At 38.5% G+C, this 23,957-nt stretch overlaps 2 protein-coding genes across 12 annotated transcripts in view; one reads left to right on the plus strand and one right to left on the minus strand.

The window, feature by feature from the left end:
* Positions 1-13,711, minus strand: part of IL12RB2 (interleukin 12 receptor subunit beta 2) — a 79,494-nt gene extending 65,783 nt beyond the window's left edge. For 5 of the 9 annotated variants that reach the window (XR_009050080.1, XM_057716837.1, XM_057716807.1 and 2 more), the window contains exons 1-3: positions 13,398-13,711; positions 3,279-3,390; positions 1,549-1,836 (exon numbers count right to left, since the gene is read on the minus strand). Coding sequence is in view for 8 of the 9 variants with exons in the window: in XM_057716837.1 (XP_057572820.1) it covers positions 1,549-1,836; positions 3,279-3,354 (364 nt within the window). In the remaining variant the exon portion in view is untranslated. Of the gene's footprint in view, positions 1-1,548; positions 1,837-3,278; positions 3,391-9,848; positions 10,052-10,147; positions 10,284-13,397 lie in introns of those variants that run through there. The other 4 variants (XM_057716819.1, XM_057716813.1, XM_057716827.1 and 1 more) reach the window with 4 other exon arrangements.
* The window catches only part of C1H1orf141 (chromosome 1 C1orf141 homolog), a 205,821-nt gene continuing 195,399 nt past the window's right edge, over positions 13,536-23,957 (plus strand). For 2 of the 3 annotated variants that reach the window (XM_057716955.1, XM_057716947.1), the window contains exon 1: positions 13,544-13,808. The gene's annotated coding sequence lies outside the window, so the exon portion shown is untranslated. Of the gene's footprint in view, positions 13,809-23,957 lie in introns of all 3 variants that reach the window. The other variant, XM_057716964.1, reaches the window with a different exon arrangement.

Consider the following 23,957-nt stretch of genomic DNA (forward strand, 5'->3'; position numbering starts at 1 on the left):
AAAACTGGTATAGACGATCTTATTTACAAAGCAGAAATAGAGACACACAAGTAGAGAACAAACATGTGGATACCAAGGGGGAAGTGGAAGGTGGGATGAATTTGGAGACTCGGATTGATGTATATACACTATTGATACAAATGTATAAAAGAGATAACTAATGAGAACCTACTGTATAGCACACGGAACTCTACCCAATGCTATGTGGTGACCTAAATGAGAAGGAAATCCAAAAAAGAGGGGATATATGTCTATGTATAGTTGATTCACTCTGCTGTGCAGTATAAAATAACATAATATTGTAAAGCAACTATACTCCAACAAAAATTTTTTTAAAAAGGTATACCTGCCACTGGTGATGTGAGTTTTTGAAACTATAAAAAGCTCTTGGTAAAACTCAAACACGAGAAATACAGGCATCCCTCAATTTTTACTTAATATGGGTGTTGCTGTCTATAAAATTTTTATTATGCTGTATTAAAATCAGCAAAATGGAGTTTGTTCTAGTTCCAAATGCATTGTTAGTTTCAGTTCCAAATCCCTGTGGGTATCAGGAGAATGGGACTGTTCCACGACCTGCAGGAAATCTACCGTTGATTAAATGTCTGAGAACCATAAGATTTATCATGACAAACAATCCCCATTCCTCATGTGAAACAACATATAAAATACTCACCTGGTGCTGACAGAGCACTATTGGAGAACCACTGGTCCAGAAATAGACTTAGATGATTATTTCAATATGTAATCAAATAAGTACCTAATACTTTCACTTCCTTTTTACTCTGAATTTTAAAGAAAATGAAGAAAATTTGAAAGTGTTTATTGGACTATGGCCTCCTTGCTATTTTACTTTGTTGTGAAATACTCTTTTGATTTGCTGATGTGTCAAACACCAAGACATTTTAGACAGAAAAGCATAAAAGTTATAATCACAGCAACAATTAGGTTACTGACAACTATTAAAAAGAAAGAAGATTGTGGTTATTATTACTCCAGATGCAGAAATCCTGGCCAAATCGCTCTTGAAAATGCCTGTCAAAATGTCACTTATTAAAATGTAACATTTTCATTGAAGATTGGTATATCTTAATCTCAATCATTTTAGATGAAATAAACAAAGTGCAATATAAATTAATCGAAGAAGAAGGAGGAGGAGGAGGAGGGGGAGGGGGAGGAGGAGGAAGAGGAGGCGGCTGCGGCATGAAGACTCAGCTGTGGAGAGCCATGTTCCTGACACTGGAGCCCAAGGGCAACAGGTAAATGGTATTAATGGCCAAAAAGTGGAGAGAAAGAGAGATGGGAAGAGAGGGGTGCAGAGGAGAGGAGAGGAGTGGAGAGGAGAGGGAAGAAGAGACTTACTAAAAGAGATTCCAGTTCTATTGATTTCTGGACTTCTCACACTGAAGTGCTCGTCTTACTATCAAGGTTAAGTATATCCCTGTGGTGGGAGAAGAAAGAACACTGTCTTCTACTTGGATTTCTGCTTAATACATGACAAAGACCAGAAGATCACCAATTTTTAGGAACTCAGAATGGAATGCTCACCACCAACGGAGATCTCTGCCCCACATATTCGAATCTCATCATTACTGCTACAGGCCAGTTTGCAGACAAACAGGGTTGTACCCAGGGGAAGACCTGTGACTTGAGAACTGAGGGAGTGACCATGCTGGAAATAGATTCTTCTGTCAAACTTGTAGAGGATTAACTTGTTAAAACTGGAGTATCTCAAGCAGCCTTGTTTGGGCTTCAAAGAGCAAGAAATGTTGACAGCTGACCCAAGGGAAATTACATGGGAGGGCTGAACAGTCACATCCCCTCTCTTGCACACATCTGCAATAAGACACAAATGCAAAAGACATAAGTCAGCACATAAGAAACCCATCTCGAGATGGAGGTTTTGTGTAATTCCCTGCAGCTGGGTAAAACTAACCCCATCAAATCATGGAAATATACGTAAGCTACATTGCTCTGGCTGTATTGGTGAAGCACAATGAGGACAGAAGGTAACTGTATTAAAGTCTAACTGTATTTGAATTAAAATATACCTCCTTCTCAAAACAGTAACACTACAACAAGAACTATAAATAGGAAAGTGGTGAGAAAATAGGGTTGGAAGAACATTCAGGAACACAGTTCTAGGAAAAACCAATCTCTCTTATATGTAACTTATTCACCAGACTACTAAAAAGTACTTCCCAGACTAAATCACATTTGTTTCCGTCCCCATTTATGATTTATAATGCTTACTTCAATACTCATACCAGAATGATTAAAAAGCTATTACAAATGTTTAAAAGCCCACCACAAATGTTAAAGGGCAGATCTGGGACGAATTCCCTCTCTTGCTATATTAGGGGTATAAAGTATGTTCAAGGATGGAAATTAGGTCTTACCATGATATTCCTTCAAGATTTAAGACCCTAGATAGGATGAACCATTACCCAATACAGTTAATATGAAATTACATAAACGTATTCTTCTTTTAAAAAAGAGTCCTCCATATTATTTTCTGTAGTGCCATGTCCCACAACAAACTCTTAGTTAAAGAGAGGTCATTCTTACTCTCCAGGAGGTTTTGTATGTGTAAATATGATGGCTAATCAGAAATTAGCAGTTTTGGGTAGTACTCAGTAACTGCTGATGAAAAAACCCTTAGAATTATAGATTCACCCTAAATTTTTAGATGTGATATAAAGCCTCCACTGAAAGCTTTTTTTGGGAATTATAAGATTGCTCGGATCAACTACCATAAACAAACTGGTAAAAAAGTTATTTAAATCAAACAAAGGAAATACTGAATACTGAAAAGTTTCCATTTTTATTTTCAGAAGTCTCTTTCTCTCTCTTATCTTACTTATATGTTTGTTTTCTGCTTCTTTGATCCTAATGGACCAGAAAGTAAAAAATAAGATGCCAATAAAAACAGCAAAGAAAATGCCAGTCATTATTTTTTTTAGCAGAGCTGAATCCATCCACGAATATCCTCTGTTAAAACGCACTATAACGTAAAATATTTATTCATGATGCTTAGCTTGGTGCATAGTCATTTTCTTAAGAGGAAAAGATATCATTGGACTCTTATCCATTAGTTTTAATGAAATAAAATACACATTAGTAACAGACATGGAAGCAGACTTATCCACTTAAACTTGACAGAAGATTGACTACAAAAGACCAACTACCAGAACATTTACCACAAATGCATATTTCAACTGTAACGGATAATTTAAACCAAAAATCCCTCCACAGATTAGATTACAGAAATATCTTACCTATTTTTGCCTTAACTAACAGCAACTTGATGATAAAAATAAGCGCCAGTGAGCACCCGCTAACCATATGTGCCATGAACAGTCAACTCTGGAAGACACCTCTGTACTTTTCCTTGTAAAAGAAGACAAATTCATTCATGTTAAATACATTCAGAAAATACCAAAACCAAAACCATTCAAGGAGCTTAAAATGCCCCTTTAACTATCTCTGCATTGTTAAGAATTTTTTTTTTTTTAATGATGTTTACCTTTAAAGCTAGTAAACTGAAAATCTTAGCCACCTCTAACCACCCATGTCATTTAAGCTTCTTGGGGTCAGCAAAGGGTGGGGAAAGGGACCTGGCCTTTAGAACTGGGTTTAAATATTTTGAGACTATGGGCAAGTTTCTTAACCTTCTGAGCTTCAGTCTCACACAAAACTTTTTTTCTTCCAAACAGGGCTGCACCATCATAGTCAAACGTAGTAAATTCTAAGAGTAGTGAAAATTAATTTATTTATTATTTAATTTAAAGCCTTTTATTGATTTTGTTACAATATTGCTTCTGCTTTATGTTTTGGTTTTTTGGCTGTGAGGCATGTGAGATCTTAGCTCCCCGACCAGGTATCAAACCCGCACCCCCTGCATTGAAAGGCAAAGTCTTAACCACTGGGCTGACAGGGAATTTCCAGTAGAGAGAATTTCTGATCTAGTCATATACTTCTGGAAGTAACAGGGGATTAAAAAGTGGCTCATAATCTACCCCCCTCCCCCAAAACTTAGTAAAAGATTGATTTCCTTGGTAGTAAGAAAAGAATTCCAAGGGTTCTAAGGGGACTGTTTGGGTTTTCTATAGAAGTTCCATTTTACTTGTTTGTTTGGTTGTTTATTCATTACTCATTTATTTTACTAAGTATTTTTATCTTGAATGATTTGGAAAATGCAAGCTGGTGATTTTTGTTTGTTTCCAAATTTAAACCTAAGAAATGGCTTCAGCAAATTCTCTAAATTCTATTAAAAGTGGGCCAGAGATTCATGAAGCAGGCCGAAAAGCTCTGTGATGTTGGGCCACTGGCAACCAGCCAATGCAAATGTTCACCTCTTTTTCCCATGCCTAGAAATGTGCCAGAATGTACTGGAGAGCCTCAGAAAAATTCACTTATTCATTCAACAGGGATGGCTACCTTTCACGTGCCAAGCACAGTGTTAAGTGCTAGAGAGGCAACAGTCCTGCCCTAGTGGGCTTCTAGGAAAGTGTCTACTTGCTCTTCTGACTCCTCTACCTCTAACCTAGTCATCACTCAGGGAAGCCCCCAAATAATATAAGTGTGTTTTCAATAGTCTTTTCTGGTGGCTTTTCCTCCTCCTCCTGACTATTAAGTCTTGGAGGACCTCAGTGCACTCAAGATGTTTTTTTTCTCTCTTTCTACTCTCTCCTTAGAGATCTCATCTGGTCACCTGGCTCTAGATACCATCTGTATGCTAAAGACTCTCAGACGCTTATCTTCAACTCAGACATTGCTCTGAGCTCTAGTTTCATATGTCTGTCTCCTTGGCATCACTTCTTGGACATCTAACAGACTGCTCAATATTAACATGTTCAAGTTGAATTTTTGGTCTCCCTTCTCCAAACTGGTTCTTCCTCTAGGGTTTTCTACCTCCATGAATAACATTTTTATCCCCTGAACTGCTCAAAAACCTAGATGTCATCCTTGATTCCACCCTCTCTCTCATGCCCCACAGCCAAACCATCACTAAGTCCTGTCAGTTTTACCTCCCAAATACATCACAGATCAGTCCACTTCTCTCCATCTCTACCGCCCTCACCCCAGTTCAAACCACTGTCATCTCTCCCCTAGATGACTGCAGTAGCTCTTTAGTGTGTCTCTCCAATCCATCCTTGCCCCTTTCTAAGTCATTTTCACATAGCTGACTACTTTTTGATTATGTTACCTGCTTCATATCACCTCCATTTAAAACCCGTCCCCATCGCTGTTAGAAAAAAAAAAAAAAGTCCTTACCACACATGACTCTCTCACGCACTGCATGGCTTCATGTCTCCTATCTTGCCACCATCATTTTGCTCTACTTTTCTGCCTTGCCAACTCTGCTTCATGCACACTGGCCTTCAGACTGTTCCTTGAGCAAGACGTGCCCTTTGCTGCTCTGGGTACTCTGCACTTTTCATTTCCTCTGCTAGAATCCTCTTCCCCTGGCTCTTAGTGGCTCACTGACTTACATCCTTCAGACTTCAGATCATGCGTCACTTCCTCAGAGAGCCCCTCCCTGACCACTCAGTCAAAGTGGTCTTGCCCAGCTCCTTTCTACTCATCACCTTGTTTATTCACTTCACAATACAATCTGTAACTATCTTGTTTATTTACTTGATTGCTTGTTTGTCATCTATCTTTGTTCTAGAATTTAAGCCACCAGGAGAGCAGGAACATTGACTGTCTGGCTCACTGCTGTGCGTGAGCACTTGGCATTGGGAAAGAGCACCCAACAAATGTTTATTGAAAGAGAGAGGGGAATGAGGGAGGGAGGGAGGGAGGAATATGAGCTATAGAAAATTCCCTATAAACATGCCTGTGGTAGGCAGCATAATGGTCCACCAAAGATGTCCATGCCCTAGCCCCCAGAACCTGTGAATATATCACGTTGCACAACAAAGGGACTTTGGAGATGTGATTACAGTTAGGGACCTTGAGGTGGGGTGATTATCCTGGAAACCAAAATGGGCCCAATCTAACTATGTGAGTCCTTAAAAGTGGAGGAGGGAGGCAGAAGAGTCGGTCGGAGAGCTGGGATGTGAGGACGGTGTGTGCTGCCTTTGAAGATGGAGGAAGCGGTCATGAGCCAATGAATGTGGTGGCCTCTACAATCTGGAGATGACTCTCAGTTTACAGATAATATAAAATGTATTCTCTGGGTCTTGGTTTAAAAATGTTTGAGAAACACTGATCTAAATTGAAATCGGACACTTTTGCTCTCTCTAAATCATAAAGGCCCAGGTCATGGCACACAATGGCCTCTGTGAGCTAACGCCTGTTTCCATCACCAGCCACATCCACCAGTGCTGACACTACTGTCTAGGAACACGGAGCTGCTTCTAGTTCCCCTGCACATCCCATGCCAATGCATGCTTCTGTGTCTTTGTTCATGCTATTCTCTTACCTTTCCACTGTTCTTAGGCTGGCTAAGTCTTACTCCTCCATCCCAACTCAGCTCAGACACCTTTTATTCAGTCATTTATTCAACAAATATGTATGTATTCAGCAGTTGCTATGTACCAAGGACTTGGGAGAGAGTGGAGAACAAGACAGACAGGGTTTTAGCTCTCATGGAACCAACAATATGGGAGTAGATAGACAAAAAGCAAATAAATAGCAAACAGATACCTTCAGAGAATGACAAAAGAGTAAGAGAGGCTAAGGGGAGAGAGAACCTGGGGAGGAGAGAAGCGGTCAGTAAAGGCATTTCTAGTAGGTGAAACTTGAGCTGAGATTGGCACAGGCCAGGTGAAGACTAAGAAAGACTTTTCCTGACGGAATACATGTTGAGTGCAAAGTCTGGAGGCAGAAGAACAAGATTGCTGTGGTTGAGGCACAGAAATAAGGTCAGGGTAAAAAGTGACTGTGGGGAGAATGGCATGAAATGAAATTTGAGAAGAAGGTAGGAGCCAGATCTACCATGGGCTTGTTTGCCATCGAAGGGAGCCTGGATTTTACTCTCCAATCTATGGGAAACCCCTGGTGTATAATTAGAGGTTTTATTTATTTATTCAACTGGATTTTAACTAGGGTGTCACAAGATAAGAATTACATTAAACACACACACCAATACAAAAGCAAACAAACAGAAAAACCAGTCTTGGCTCCGTGTATGGAGGCAGGAGAAGAAGCAAGCAGAACCCGTCAGGAAGCAACTGGGGAGACCCAGGTAGGAAATGGTGGTGATGTGGACCACAGCGATAGCGGTAGAGATGGAAAGAAGTAGCCAGATCTTAGGAAGCCTTACTGATGTCTTCAGGTCAGACTTAAGCCTCCTACTAGTATCTTCGTAGCATCCTGGCATCCTCTTATCTTAGCCCTGCCATATTAAACAGAATTAATTTCTTTAGGTATCAGCCTGTCTCCTCCATTAGCTTGAAAGTTCCTCATGGGCAGAGCCCACAATTTGTGGCACTGAAAAGGCATGTGCTGAACTGAATGAAACTCAAATCGCTTTCCAGTTTTTTACTTCTGGTTTAGTTTAATATAACTACAATACATTAAATCTCATTCTGCTACATGGTGTTCAACATTATTAACGCCTTTTTTTATTGTAGCTACCTTAGTTTAGTTTAAAATTAGTTTTCATTAAACTTTGGAATATTCTGGCATAAAGGAAATTATGGATTGAACTAGAAGATAACTGAATGAACAGATATATAGGGATTAAATAGGTTTCTGCTTTCTAACTGCAAAGGGTATCTACAGGGTATCTTTCAATGTGCATTGCAACTTATGAAGATATAACATTCTCCAAATAGTAAAATAATTAATAGTAAAATATTACTTGGTTATTGTAAGAATTTAAAAAATGTACATATATGAAGTATGTGTATATATAATATATACACACACCTATATATTAAATAGGCAAAATAGAGGATAAATTTGAGTTTATATAGTACATTGATCCAAACATAAACATGCCCATTTTCTCTGAATGACCAGGTAAAACACCTTCTTCATTTATAAGAAACTCAGAACCCCAAAGACCTTCAAGTAAATGAGGTATCTTCCAATAAAATGAAACCTCCAATCAACTGTAAACATCCTTCACATAGTCTGCCTGGAGGGTCGATATTAAAACTACAACTCTGTCTTGAATCAGAGAATCAAAGAGTGCTATGTCATTGACTCATCACTCAAGTGGTGACAATTTCCAGATAGCGAAAACAACATCTCAATGAGGGGGGCAGGGACCAGCCAGAAATAAAGCAACTGACAAGAGGGCAGAGACAGCAGTTGACCCTCAGGGAGCCTCTCTTTCCCCACTGCTCCAGAAAGAAGCACAAAATAAGCAGCTAAAATCATATTGACTAGGCTAGGAAAAACCCTTACCACAGGTGATAATTTCATGTAGGCAGGAACTCTTCCTACTTCCACACTACTTTTCTTCTGTAGCACCACAGTAAGCTTAAGACACAGCACAGTATTGTGGGGAAAAAAAGGCTAGCGAATCTCAGTTCCACTGTATACTGTTAACTGTCAGGGTGCCATTTCCTCATTCATGCAATGAATACAGGAATATCTACCCAGACAAAGTTGTTGGGAGGGTGAATATGCCCAGGTCCTGGACCCATGGGAATACCTAGCACAGGGTAGGCACTCCACTGAGGCTAGCTCCCATTTTCCCTTCTGGGTCCAGCTTTTGCATCTCTTTTCTAAATCGCTTATGACTTTCATCGTATAGGAATTGTGTGTTTTGTTAGACTAGGTAAAATGTCATATGCTAGGCAATCTTAACCCTGGCTATCGAAGAATTTAATAACTCAGAGGAGGAGGGAACCTCAAAGGTTAGCCAATAACTACCATGCCTTGCTGCTCCTTTCCCCTCCCAACAGCTGACATTTGAGTCTGGGCCATCAGAGAACCACCAAGTGATTGTTTTGAACGTGCATGAAGGCTGTCTGCCTTACATATACAGGTCGTTAATTACCCAGTTGACTCAATGAGGCAGGGTACAAAACCGTTCCCTTCCGCTGGCAAAGCAACTGATAGGCATGTCTTACTGGTGGCAGATCAGTATAAAGACAACACTTTGGAGGTTATGTATTCTACATTCCTCATTTTATAGACAAATAAACTGAGCCCTAAAGAAAAGAAGGGACTTGCCAAAGGTCACATTAATAGCAGAATCCAGATCTGAACGGAGGTCTCCCAATTTCTAATCCAAGATTACTTCTAGCAGGTGAGATTGCTTCTGATTAGTAGCATCAGTAGCAGCATAGAACTAGAAATAAGGCTAACAGTATTAACACTGTCCTTAATACTAATGTTACCGTTTGTTGATCTCTTATTATGTTTGATGCACATTACATACAATCTTTATGATACCCATCTAGTAAAGCACTTACAATGCCTAATGCTTTAGTCTTCAGAAGGTTGAATCACCCACCTCCCTGAAAAGAAGATCAAACAACAAAACCCAGTGTACATACAATATGTAACCATCTCTAATGATCTACTCCACTATAAGGGTGGAAAAAGAAAATCAAGTTCACCAAGTAGCTAACTTGCAACTCAGTCATTGGAGCCAACCTTCTCCTCCCCATGCCTTTCCATGAGCTATATCATGAACAAGAAGAGTTTCCTCATTGAAGCATCATCTCCTTTTTGCTCCTGAGTCTACCATTTGTTGAAAAACCTAACAAACCATAACATGGACAAATCCTGGCCTGCCAGCCTCAGATCATCAAATTAGCCCCTTCAAAATGTCATATCACATGCTTAAAGGCAAAGGAAAGTAACCACATCAACCCCTTCTGCTTCTTCTTCTTTCTAACCAACAGTTCCAACCCCCATGAGCCGAACTGGACGCACACCTGTTTTCCTTTCTTAACGCAGCTGCTGAGGCTCTCTTGAACTTCCTCTCATCTCACTGGTAAGCGTTTGTAGTCTAATTACAGGAGCTTTCTTCTCTTGCTTGAATTCAGGAGACTTCTTAAGTTTGGGTCCTTCTCTCTCTTTTTTTTTTTAATTTCCCTTTTTATGGGGATCCCAACCCCAGAATCATGTGTACTGTAAACTGGCTTATAAAATTGAACAAGCATTCCTACAATAGAGCAGTAAAAAGGAAATAAAGAAGAAATAAGACATGGATGGAGTCTTGAAGAAAACGTACTTTCAAATCAACTGGTGTTATTTAATATGTTTTTTCTGTCTTCGATTAGCTCCACAAGGTTACAATTTTCATGGCACTTGTTCAATTGTTTCAAGAATCCAACCTTCTCATTTTCACTCTCTGTATCCTTCAAGAGCTAGAAATAAAATAAGCCATCTTTTACTGGAAAGGATGACATATTGGAAAAAGCCTGGTATTTGGGGCCAGAGGACCATCCTGGGGCCAGATGCCATCCTGGTTTCTCCACCTCTATCTGTGTCATCATTGCAAATAACTTTGAAAAATGGCAATCCACATTTATGGAGAAAATTAAATCTCTTCCACTAACTTTTCTTCCTTAGTTTATGGGAAACGTCTCTCCTTGGACACATTCAATCTTGAAGTCCCTATTTGTGGACAATGGCATGGGAGTGGCAGGTTTATCCTTGGGTCTTGAGTACTTTAGAATCCTGGCAAGTTTTGTGACATCAACCCCTGAGTATTTTCTTAGTGCTATGCGGCATTAAAAATATTAAAGCATATTACAATTACTTTAAGAGTTTTCTAGGAGTTTCACAACTATCTTAATGTAATTGGAGGTACCCTGGGTGGGTGGTGGGGGCACTAAGACTAGTGATCACCTTTGCTGCAATATTCCAAAAGGTTTCTTCTATAAACTAAAAATTCAACTGAAATCTCTACACTAATGACCCCATGTGTCAGTATCTCTGCCTGATGTTTTACTTAGTATTTTCCTTTTCTTCTGCATATTACTGCAATAGAGATGTAAATTAAAATTCTAATCTTAATAATCTTTTATAGGAGTTTACTTACCAATTTACCACAATGCAGAGGACATGACTGAGTTGTTAATATCTGGTCTTCTACTAAATAAAGTAACTATTGGTATCTCTATTCTACAGGTAGAGAAATCTGCAAGTTGATCAAGATAATACAGAAGAACCAGAAATAAATTCAGAATTGGGTAAATTAGAACTACCTTCCATGCTTGAGTTTCCTCAATTGTAAAATAAAAATAAAAATAGCACCTACCTCATGGGATTATTATGGGAATTAAATGAGAAGCTCTTAGCAAAGTGTCTGGTATATAGAAAGAGCTCAATAAATACTATCATCCATTATAATTATTATTATTATTAGAAAAAAGATAATATCACCTACTTATCAAGGACATTGTTAGAATTAAGTTAGCCTCACTTTTTGACCTCTCTCTCGGCCCATTTATCTGGCTCACCATTGAAGGATTAATTTGATTAAAACTAGATCCTATACCTCCTTCATAAAAGGTGACTTTATGCCACCTATCATTTCTGATAATACTAAATGTTCTCATAATTATTTCTTCCTAAAGAGTTTTAACTTCTTGAGGACAGGAACTGAGACTTATGTTTCTTCATATATATTACAACGACCAGCACAATATCTTGAACATAACAAATGTTCAATACATATACTTTAAAAAAAAATTGTCACCATTAGCAAAGAGCACCACAATGTTCCAGCAACAAAGGAAACTGAGCAAGGCTTCCTTGGGATTTAGCTCTTTCCAGATTAGCCTGCGCAAATGTACATGCAGAAGTTGAGAGCAGTGCTGTGAGTATAACTGCAAAGATGACAAATAATTGGCCAAAGAACAAAGCAGGTACAATTTTTTAAAAAGTCCACAATTGAGAAATGATGTACAACATCTACTGTACTTATAGGATTCTTCTCCCATAAAAATCTCACATGTGCTTTAGAATTTTTCCACACTAGAACTCATTCTAATACAGGAAAGATTCAGAGCTGGCCAACATTTGGGAATTTATGTAAACATCATGACAGTCAAGAAACATGATACATGCTAAAAGAATGTTGCAAACTCTTCTAGAGTCTTTTGTGCTCAAGAAAGTGACAGTAGTGAATTGAGAATTTCACATTAAAATGGAAGGAAAGAGTATCAGCTCGCAGCCACCAAGGTCCTTTCAGTAATGTGCTGGACAGAGAAACAGGGCACTGTACCATTCCTTGTTAATGGGAGCCAGAATCTAATGTTTGCTTGCCCAAGTGGAGGTGGATATAATGTTTTGCATCAGAGGTACAACGGCAAGGAGCACAGAGCCTGGAGCCAAAAACCTGTAACTCACTCTCTGTGAAAGTGTGAGAGTTTCCACATCTGTAAAACGAGAATACTTACAACCAGTTCACTGGGTTTTCAGAGAATTATAGAGGGGGATTTACCTGGTGGTGTAGTGGTTAAGAATCCATCTGCCAATGCAGGGGACATGAGTTCCATCCCTGGGCCGGGAAGATCCCACATGCCACTAAACCCGTGGGCCACAACTACAGAGCCTGCACTCTAGAGCCCCTGAGCCACAACTACTGAGCCCACAGGCCGCAACTACTGAAGCCCGCGTGCCTAGAGCCCCTGCTCCCCGCTCGCCACAACTAGAGAAAGCCTGCGTGCAGCAACGAAGACCCAACGCAGTCAATAAATAAATAAATTGAAAAAGAAAAGAATTATAGAGGATAACAATGATACCCAAGGGCCAAGTACATAGTAGGTGATCAACGAAGATTTTTATCGACACAGGATATACACCTAGGGGATTGTAACAGACATTCGGAGTTTTTCAAAAGGCTGATTTTGCCCTGTTCTTTAGACACACGAGGGCAAAAATTTTTTGTATACATTAGGATTGCTATTCGTAAGATCTAAATCTAATCATAGGGATACTTAACCTCTTCCAATGCTTGTATTCAGTGCCCCTCAACCAGGTGAAAAGGGCCTCTCTGAAGAGACTTGGCCCCGCGGCTCGCGCCATTGCATTCTGCTAGTGACTAGCCGGGCCGGGACTCTGGGTCTACCCACGCTCCAGGAAAGTGCTACGGAGAAAGGGGCAACTCGCCCCCATGCAAGACTAGGTAAGACTCCTCCCTATCTTACTCACAGACGGTCCCCCTTCGAGTCCCGAGTCACGTCCTGGGCCTGGCCCGCGGCCGGACCCCGAGGGGCGCCCGCTGCACTTTCCAGACGCCGACGCTCCCCTCCGAGCGCGCCCACCCCTCCGAGCGCGCCTCGGAGGCTCAGTCTGAGCGCCGCCTCCCCCCCATCTGGCCAAGCGCGACCCGGCACCCTCAGGCGAACATCCCGCCCGGAGCGAGGACCGTGGTGAGGAGAGGCCGCCTCCAATCCCCCCTCCCGGCGAGAAGCGAGGCACCGAAGCCCGGGTCCCGGCGCCCCCACCCCGCCGAACCCCGGGTCACTCACCGCGCGTCGCCCGCCCGCCCGCGGGCCCGCTGCGGGGCGGCGCGGAGCCTGTGGCCCGGGTGCTGCGGGGCGCACGTGCCGCGCCGGCCGTGTGCGCTCCCGGCGTCCCGGTGCCCGTGCCCGCCCCGCTGGCGGCCCCGGGGTGGGCGCTGCGGCGCCCGGGCGCGCGCGGACGTGCGGCGGGCGGGGCTGGGCCGTGGCGGGGGCCGCTGGCGGAGGGAAAGCGGCCGCACAGTCAGCGGTGGAAGCGGGCCGGCCAGGGTCCGGTTCCCCGCCCCCGCCCCGGGAGGCTCTGCCCGTGTCGCCCGGAGCAAGGCAGTGACCGCTCCACGCCGCCGGTTCCCCTTCTACGCAGTGCGGTTAGGAGAGCCTCGCTCGGCAGCCCGAGCGAGGGTTGACCGGGTTGGTGAGGTGAGTTGATCGCCAGGGTGTGATCGTGTTCTCGCCTTTCAGGGCCGCAGGGAAGTGGCACTTCGTTGACACTCTTGAGAGAACTTTCCTCAGAGATGTTCTTCCTCTCTGCTTGCCCAGCACTTACCACACCCTAGTGCCGCGGTCTCCAAAGTGGGCTGTGTGCAAGACTGGGTGTGGGAAGAAAATACTAGAACTTTCATTTGTGTTTGGTAAAAAAAAAAAAAGAAACCAACATTTAATAGATGACATGAAAAAAGAAAGAAAGAAAAATAGATGGCGCGACTCCCGACCCTAAATCGTCCGGTGTTCTGTATGTTATAAGTGGGGTTCTGAGGGAAGAGGGAAAACTGCCCAAAATGTAGAGGAGATGACAGTGGTGACTTTACTTTTGACAACATTTCATTGAATCTAGGAATTTAACAGTAAGACATACTATTTTTAATGTACTAGTAAGAAATAAAAAGAACTGTCTCATAAATTTATGACACAATTCTTTCTTATCACTTAGAATATTTATAATTAAATTTTTATTTTTTTTAAAAATGTCGCTTTACTATCACACTTGCTCATTCAAAAGAAAATATAAGCAAAAAAAGTATTTAAAATATTGTTTAAATAGGTTCATATTCAGTGTGAACACTCCTGATCACTTTTTTGTCTCACCTTGTATCATCCTCAGTGACATGCGTGTTAATGAAGCTGCATTTCTTAAAATAAGAAGAATGTCTCGCTGTAACCTCTGGGATGTTCTTGGCTTCCACTGAAACCAATCTAGGCTTGCTGAGCATGTGCAGAGCCAACTCTGTCACCATACTGTTTGGGCAGTAGGCATAAGACACCTCCTGATTTTGGAGATGTTAAACATGAAAAATGTGCATCTTCGAATTGACAATGCACAGTGGATTGCTTTTATGAGACTGGGACATGTAGTTTACATACTTCAGTGATTTATCTATATGAATAATTTGATTAAAACAAACCCTTAAATTGTAGAATCTTAACATCAGGAGATGGTGAGTGACTGTGAAAATTTTTTGCAACAAAGTTGAAAGAATTTAGTTAAAAGTGAGTTAATTTTTTTTTTTTTTACCAAAGAAGGCAAATATTCTAAACTTGCTGATCTTTTCTGTAATGATATGTCTCTTAGCAGTATGTTACCTAAGAGATTTTTTTTTTTTTGGAAAAAATAAAAAACAAGGCTTGTTTGTCCCTGAAAGTAAAGATGACATTTCAACAGGGAGTGAGAAAGTGCTATAAGGAGAACATTTCAAAACAAATATTTCAAAATGTTACCACTATTGTGGGCTTTTTTGTTATTGTTGTTAACAATTGTGTAACTTTGTCACCTACAAAAAAATGCTTTAAAAACTTGGAAACAATTTACTAACTTGTTTCAATCTTTCAACTGAGTAATTGAGTGAATTTTGAACCCACTTGTTAAAAAATATGAAAATGCAGCAGCTTCTGCTGTTTGAAAGGAGAACTAATCAATACCAGGAGCAATAAAATTATGGTAACCAAATGTTAATTATAACTAAATGTTATAATTCATGGATTAGCTTATTTTTCTATAATTTTTAGTGAGAAGAAAGGCTTTTTATTTTAATAAATTATTCAAAAATGAATTTTACTCTTTCACTTTAAAATTAATTTATATTTTGTGTACATTTTACAATATATGTTATAAATATATATTTGTAATATATATTTACTTATGTATATGTAAAATTTGAGTAAGTTTAAAAAAACCAACTGAATATATATTGGGAATGTGTTCTCGAATCCCTTTTTTCTTTAGGCATGCACAATCTACAGTGTTTAAAAAACAGTACTCTGTTAACTTCTAACTGTAGCATGTTACAAAATTGCTAAGTCAGACACAAGATGGTATTCCAGTACATCTGAGCCATTTTCTGTAGGGGAACAGATGAGAGGTATTGGAGAAAGGACTTGAATCTGTTAAGCAAGCAAAACAAATTAGGAGAAAACTGTAAGATGCAGGCAACAATGACAGCCTTCATTAATCTCTTCTTTTCCCTGGATGCAAACAAATCAGAAGATGACTAATCTTGCATAAGTAATATTACAGAAATTATCTTCTCCTAAGTTCATCAGTGTATCATTCAATTTAGGGTTAAATATTGAAGGAAAGCTTGTGCTAATAGTTATTAATAACAGAGGTTCTCCCATCCTCCCTGCGTCCTCCCTGTTATTGTAAGCTCCAGGACTGCAAGGACCACATCTGTCTTGTTTGCTCCCTTATCTCCAGCACCTGGCACAGTGAGGGGCAAAGAACAGGGGGTCAACAAATATTTGTTGAGTCGAATTGACTTGTTCTGGAGAGATATTCTCTTTGGTCAACCAAGGAGTTAAAAAAGAATAGTTGGAAAATTATATATAGTTTTTCTTAGCAAGTCAGTGACCATTCCATTTGGAATTTAACCATCTGTAGAGGTCTTCCTGTTTTCTTTTTTCCTTTCTCTTCCTTTCCTGCCTCCTCTTCTTTTAATATCTGGGGAGTTTTCCCTAGTAGATACATGGTGGTTGTCAGTGGTTACCTATCTAGTTAGAGGGAAAAAAATCTTACTTCTGTATTTTCTGAGAACAAGCCCTAAGAGAGTGGAGAAAGCCTGGTGAAGCAAGAGCCTAACATACAAACCAGACTATAAACCTATGATGGTTAGGATGACTATTTTTAAGTCTATTGATGTGAGATGGCCATCTGTATAGCTATAGCTAGATGAATGCACTTGCAAATCAAAAGATCAATTAAGTGAATAACCACAGTGACAGTGACAAAGACTTTTCTAGGAAATACTAGTTGTTTCCATTTCTGGTATTTTTCCATTCCTTTAAATGTCTATTTTGGTTCATTGTTGTTACCAAAAGTCCTGAAAATACTTACTCACACTGTGCTATTGAGTGTCATTTGTCAGAATAAGTATTAAGAGATGGTTGCCAACATAGTGATTTAGTGCATCAGACGAATGATGGCACCAGTTAAGCTTGGTAAGAAGGTTTCGACATACATTTTAACCTTTTACTTTAGTAAGAAGATTAGAATCTAAGATTAATTATTCATTCTTACTGCTTCACTTTGCAAAATTTCCATTTCTGAAAGTTTTTGCTTAATTATGCATTTTACTCATCTGTCCAAAGTGTTACACAGATAGGACACCAATGTCTCTCTTAAATGTACTTGTAGTGTCATATGTGGAAAACATAAAATATTGTAGTGCAAGATTCTTAGATTATTAGTAACCCCAAACATTCTTAAAACGCAGAATTGTAACTTTTCCATAACTGACATTCAGCAAGCACAGATGTTGTTTAGACATGAATAAACCACATGGAAAATGCCATATCTTGGATAGGAACCATGCATTTTCAAGAGGTTTTTAGGTTGCCAGAAGTCTTATTAAATGAAAAAAAAAGGTTAAAGAGTAAAATGAGACAGGAGGCAAATTTAAAGCACTGACAGCCACAGGCCCTTGCACAACATAAATTTAATTCACAATCTGGCTCTGTTATTCTCAAATAAATCTAAGAGACATATGATACACAGGACTCACAGATTCCATCATATAATGGCTCGTAACCTGGGCATCAGAAGCAGAACTTTTGGTGGCCCAAGAGAAAGTTCTTAGGTTCTTCTAAAGAGGAGAGTGATTCACATAAAAGACAAATTTCTCACAAACATTCCTACACAAAACCACACAGCAGTTTCTTATTTATTTAGTTAGTTAGTTAGTTATAGATTTGCTCAATGAAAGTCTAATGAAGGGCATTCTGGAACATAGATGCTTGGCGAGAATTAACATTCTTTTCCATGTATCAGTCTTTTAGGCTCCAAATATCTCTTTGCTCCATGCTTCTCATACATAAAAAATATTCTCTGATTTCTGAAGTGAGATAACCTCCAATCTGTCCTGTCAATGTATTCAGAGCCAAGCTCTCTGGGTGGTGAGCAACAGTGACTGCGTAGTGGGCTATGACTCCTCTGGTCTACTGCCTGTAATCCCAAAACACACATTACCTGTACCCCACTCCTTCACCCATGATGTAAAGTGGTAGAACAGGAACACTGAACGCTCCCCTTTGGAAGGGAGAAAAATGTGAGACACCAGAAGTCATTGGTCTGAAGCACTACTATCTGCTGGGTAATGTGTTAGAGTTTTTGATTTTAGCCTATAGGATCTCTGTTAAAACTGAGACAGAAAGTATCTCAGTTAAGTATCCTTTGCTACAAGTCAAACACAACAGAATAATAATAGGGTAAATTAATAATTTGTCCTCTCCTCTCTAGTCTCTCCCTCCAAAGTAATAGTTTTGTGAGAATCTTTCCACATTTTTCTTCATGCCTTTATAGATGTGTAAAAGCATGATAGATTTTTTCTGCTTTAAACAAAAATTGTCTATCTATCTATCTATCTATCTATCTATCTATCTATCATCTATCTTTTGTTTTTCTTTACCACATGGCATAAACTTCATTCCACAACATACATAATAGATCTAATTCATTTTTTCAATACCTATAAGTATTCCATACTATGTATACAGTAAGATTTAGTTGACTGTTCTTTTACTTATAGATCTTCAGGTTTTTTTTCCAGTTTTCCTCCAAACAAAAATATAACATACCCACCAAAATAAAAATATTCTTAAACATAACCATGTACAGATGTGTAGTGCTTGTTGAATCAAAAGGTTTGAACTTTTTCACTTTAATGTATTATGCCAGATTATTGTCCAAACGGTAGTAATTCACACTCCTACTTGCATACCACGTCATCACTAACAGTGAATGCTATCCATCTTCTGTAATTTTTAATCAATATAACAGGTGAGAAATGGTATTTCATTGCTTTAAACTGTATATCCTTGACTACGAACATCCCTTCACATGACTGATAGTTTTTACAAATATGTATTATTAATTTATCGCAGCCTATCTGTAAATAATGTATAACGCGTGAACTTTACAACAGTATACTTGTGTCTTCATAACTTCTGTGCTATTCCATTGCACATTTTACCTTCATGCATATTGCAGCCCACACAATACATTATTACTACTTTTGCTTTAACTATCTTTTAGAGAAATTTAGAAATAGAAAACAAACGTTTCTCTTTATTTCCCACATATTTACGATTGCCAACACCCTTTATTCCTTTTCAGAGATCAGAGTTTCCACTAGGTATCATTTCACTTCTGTCTAAAGAAATTCCTTTAACATTTCCTGTAGTGCAGGTGTGCTAGTGACAAATTTTTTCAGCTTTTATTTGTCTAAAAAGGTGTATTTCGCCTTAACTTTGGAGTATTTCTTGTGTTGTACGTAAAATGACAGGCTTTTTTCCCCATAGCATATTAAGGATATTATTCCATGGTCTTTTGGCCTGCGTTGTTTCTGATGAGAGTCAGTGGATTTCTTATCTTGTCCTCCCATATGTAATGTCCTATTTTCTCCTCATGATGCCTTCAAGATTTTTCTCCTTCTCACTGGTATTCATATTATGTAATGATGTGCTTTGGTGTGATTTCCTTGGTGTTTGTTCTGCTTAGTGTTTGTTGCACTTGGTAGATCTGTCTGTTTTTTGTTTTTGCCAAATTTGGAAAATTTTTCAGACATTGTTTCTTTAAATGTTTCTTCTGCCTCCACTTCTAGATTCCAACTACACAATTTTAGAGTGCTTTATATTGTCCCCAGGTCATTGAGGCTCTGATCTTTTTTTATTTTTATTTTTTTCCAGTTATTTTTTTCTTTTTGCTGTGTTTTCAAGTTTATTGCTCTTTCTTCTGCAGTGTCAAATCTGTTAAATCCATCCAGTTAGTTTTACATAAGATGTTAAAATATTTATCCTCTCTAGAAGTTTCATTTGCTTAGTTTATAATAGTTTCCATTTCCCTTGTTATCAGTTTTTCCTTTCAATTCTTGACTGCATTTATAATAGTTGTAGTAAAGTCCTTGTCTGCTATTTCTATCATCTTTGCTATTTCTGAGTTTATTTCTATTGCCTATTTATGAGTCATATTAATTGTGCTTCTTTGCCCATCTAGTAATGTTTTACTGAATCCTAGAGATTGTAAATGTTATGGGATCTACAAAGGCTAAAATATTTGCTATCTGGTCCCATACAGAAAAAAATTTGCTAACCTTGTTCTAGATGTATAGAATTGTTTTGAGTATAATTGTCAGTACATGGAGTACACAGCATGCAGTTGTCTTTTAAAGTCCTACCTCACCCACCCCCTCTTCCTTCCTTCCTTCCCTCTTCCTTCTTTCCTTTCCTTTCTTTCCTTCCTTCCTTCCTTCCTTCCATCCTTCTTTCTTTCTTTCTTTCTCTCTCTCTCTCTCTCTCTTTCTGGCAGTTAATACATCAGTACATTTTTTAAAATTAAGCAACAGTCAAGAATACAAAAGTGGGGCTTCCCTGGTGGCTCAGAGGTTAAGAATCCGCCTGCCAATGCAGGGGACATGGGTTCAAGCCCTGGTCCGGGAAGATTCCCACATGCCGTGGAGCAACTAAGCCCGTGCGCCACACCTACTGAGCCTGTGCTCTAGAGCCTGTGAGCCACAACTACTGAGCCTGTGTGCAACAACTACTGAAGCCTGCACTCCTAGAGCCTGTGCTGCACAACAAGAGAAGCCACCGCAATGAGAAGCCCATGCACTGCAATGAAGAGTAGCCCCCGCTCACCACAACTAGACAAAGCCTGCACACAGCAACCAAGATCCAATGCAGCCAATAAATAATTAATTTAAAAAAATTTTTAATTAAAAAAAAAAAAACAAGAGTGGAGAGCAAAATAAACAATGCCCTTTGTTCCCCACCCTCATCACAAACTCAACAATTATCAAATTTAGGGAGATTTTGATCCTCTCATAATATCTATCAGTCCATCCAGACCATACTTTGATAGTGACACTTTCTGTTTTTTGAATTTATGCAAAGTTCAAAGCAAACACAAGTTTCAGCTGGGTCTCCTGTTAACAATTTCTAACCTCTACACCCACTTTCTATTCACTGTATTCACAAACATACACCTTTCTTTGTGTGGGTATATTTGGGACCATGTTATATATGTTGGTCTTTTCTAGCATTGTTCATTTTGGAGTTCTTTCCATGTCAAGCTGTGTAAGCCTACCTCATATTTTTCTTAAACAACTTCATCACATCTATATAACACAAATAGGCCACAATTCATGAACTAGTTTCATTTTAATGAACATTTTTATTTGTAATTTTCCATTATCACACATGATATTGCAAGAAACATACTTTACATAGTTTATATATTCATTTCTGAACATTTGTGGCTATTTTGTGGGATAAATTTTGGAAGTAGAATTCAAACATCAGAAAAAGTTCATGTTTACCATTTTTATTGAGATATAATTGACATATAACATTATATTTGTTTCACATGTACAGTATAATGATTTGATATATGTGTATGTTGTGAATGATCATCACAATGTCTAATTAATATCCATCACTCCATAGAGTTACAATATTTTTCTTGTGATGAGAACTATTAAGATTTACTTAGCAACTTTTGAATATGTAATACAGTATTAGTAACTATAGTCACCATGCTGTATACATCCCCAGGACTTATTTATTCTGTTTTATAGCTGAAAGTTTCTACCTTTTGACCACCTTCACCAATTTCACCCACCCTCCCTCTTCTGCCTTCAACAAACACCAATCTTTTCTCTGTATTCATCAGTTTTGTGTTTGTTTGTTTGTTTTTTAGATTCCATGTATAAGTGAGATCATACAGCATTGTTTTTCTCTATCTGACTTATTTTACTTAGCAAACTGCCCTCAAGGTCCATCCATGTTGTTGCGAATGGCAGTAATTCCTTTATTTTTATGGCTGAATAATATTCCATCTTACGTGTATGGATGTGTGGATATATACATATATATATGTATATATCTCACAACTTATCCATTTGTCCATTGATGAACATTTAGTGGATTTCCATATCTTGGCTATTGTAAATAGTGCTGCAATGAAGTATAATTGCTGGATCATATGGTAGCTCTAGTTTTAATTTTTTTGAGGAGGCTCCATACTGTTTTCCATAGTGACTGCACCAATTTACATTTTCACCAACAGTACACAAGCGTTCCCTTTTCTCCACATCCTCTCCAACACTTGTTATTTCTTGTTTTTTTTTTTAATAATAGTCATTCTAACAGATGTGAAGTGGTATCTCATTGTGGTTTTGATTTGCATTTCTCTGATAATTAGTGATATGGAGCACCATTTTCATGTGCTTGTTGGCCACCTCTATGTTGTCTCTGGAAAAATGCATATTCATATCCTCTGTCCATTTTTTAACTTGAATTTGTTTTTTGCTATTGAGTTGTATGAGTTCTTTTTATATTTTGGATATTAATCCCTTATCAGATATATGACTTGCAAATTTTTTCTCCCATTCAGTAGGTTGCCTTTTCATTTTGTTGACAGTTTTCTTTGCTGTGCAGATGCTTTTTTAGTTTGACATAATCCCACTTTTTTACTTTTGCTTTTGTTGCCTTTGCTTTTGGTGTCAAATCCAAAAAATTCATTGCCAAGACCAATGTCAAAATTTTACCGCCTATATTTTCTTCTAGGAGTTTTATGGTTTCAGGTCTTATGTTCAAGCCTTTAATCTGTTTGGAGTTAATTTCTGTGTACACTGTAGAGAGTGGTCTGTTTCATTCTTCTGTATGTGTCTGTCCAGTTTTTCCTGTACCATTTATCAAAGAGATTTTTTTTCCCCATTGCATATTCTCAGCTTCTTTGTCATAAACTCATATTTGTGTGGGCTTATTTCTGGGCTGTCTATTCTCTTCCATTGATCTGTGTCTGTTTTTATGCCAATACCATACTGTTTGATTATAATAGCTTTGTAATATAGTTTGAAATCAGGATGCATAATGTCTCTAGCTTTTTCTTCTTTCTCAGGATTACTTTGGCTATTAAGGATCTTTTGTCATTCCATACAAATTTTAGAATTGTATGTTCTATTTCTGTGAAAGAATGCCATTGGAGTTTTGATAGGGATTGCATTGAATCTGTAGATTCTTTGGTATAAACAGTTTAACAATATTAATTCTTCCAATCTATGAGCATTGACTATTTTTCCATTTATTTGTGACTTCTTCAACTTCTTTCATCAATGTCTTATACTTTTCAGTGTACAAGTCTTTCACCTCCTTGGTTAAATTTATTCCTAAGTATTGTATTCCATTTGATGCAGTTGTAAATGGGATTGCTTTCTTAGTTTCTCTTTCTAATAGTTTATTATTAGTGTATAGAAACCTAACTGATTTTTGTATATTGATTTTGTATTCTGAAACTTTATTAAATTTGTTTATTAGTTCTAACAGCTTTTTGTTGTTGTTGAGTCTTTAGGGTTTTCTATAGATAGTATCATATCATCTGCAAATAGTGATGGTTTTACTTCTTCCTTTCCAATTGGATGCATTTTATTTCTTTTTCTTGCCTAATTGCTCTGGCTGGGACTTGCAGTACTATGTTGAATAAAAATGGCAAGAATAGGCATCCCTGTCCAGTTCCTGATCTTAAAGGTAATACTTTCAGCTTTTCTCCACTGAGTATCATGTTAGCTGTGGATGTGTCATATACAGTCTTTATTATGTTGAGATTTGTCCCCTCTATTTCCACTTTGTTGAGAGTTTTTATCATAAATGGATATTGAATTTTGCCCAATACTTTTTCTGAGTCTATTGACATGACCATATGATTTTTATCCTTCTTTTTGTTAATATGGTGTAACACTTTGATTGATTTGTGGATGTTGAACCATCTTTGCACCCCTGGAAAAAATTCCACTTGATTATAGTATATAATTCTTTTAAGATATGTTGGATTTGGTTTGCTAATATTTTGTTGAGTATTTTTACATCTATGTTCAGCAAGGATATTGGACTGTAATTTTATTATCTTGTAGTAGCCTTCTCTGGTTTTGGTAGTGGGGTAATGCTGGCCTCGTAAAATGGGTTTGGAAGGGTTCCCTTCTCTTCTATTTCCTGGGAAGATTTTGAGAAAGCTTGATATTAGTTCTTCTTTAAGTGTTTGTTAGAGTTCACCAGTGAAGCCATCTGGTCTTGCACTTTTGTTTG

This window comes from Hippopotamus amphibius, chromosome 1, assembly GCF_030028045.1.
Source record: "Hippopotamus amphibius kiboko isolate mHipAmp2 chromosome 1, mHipAmp2.hap2, whole genome shotgun sequence".
NCBI classification, from domain to species: domain Eukaryota; kingdom Metazoa; phylum Chordata; class Mammalia; order Artiodactyla; family Hippopotamidae; genus Hippopotamus; species Hippopotamus amphibius.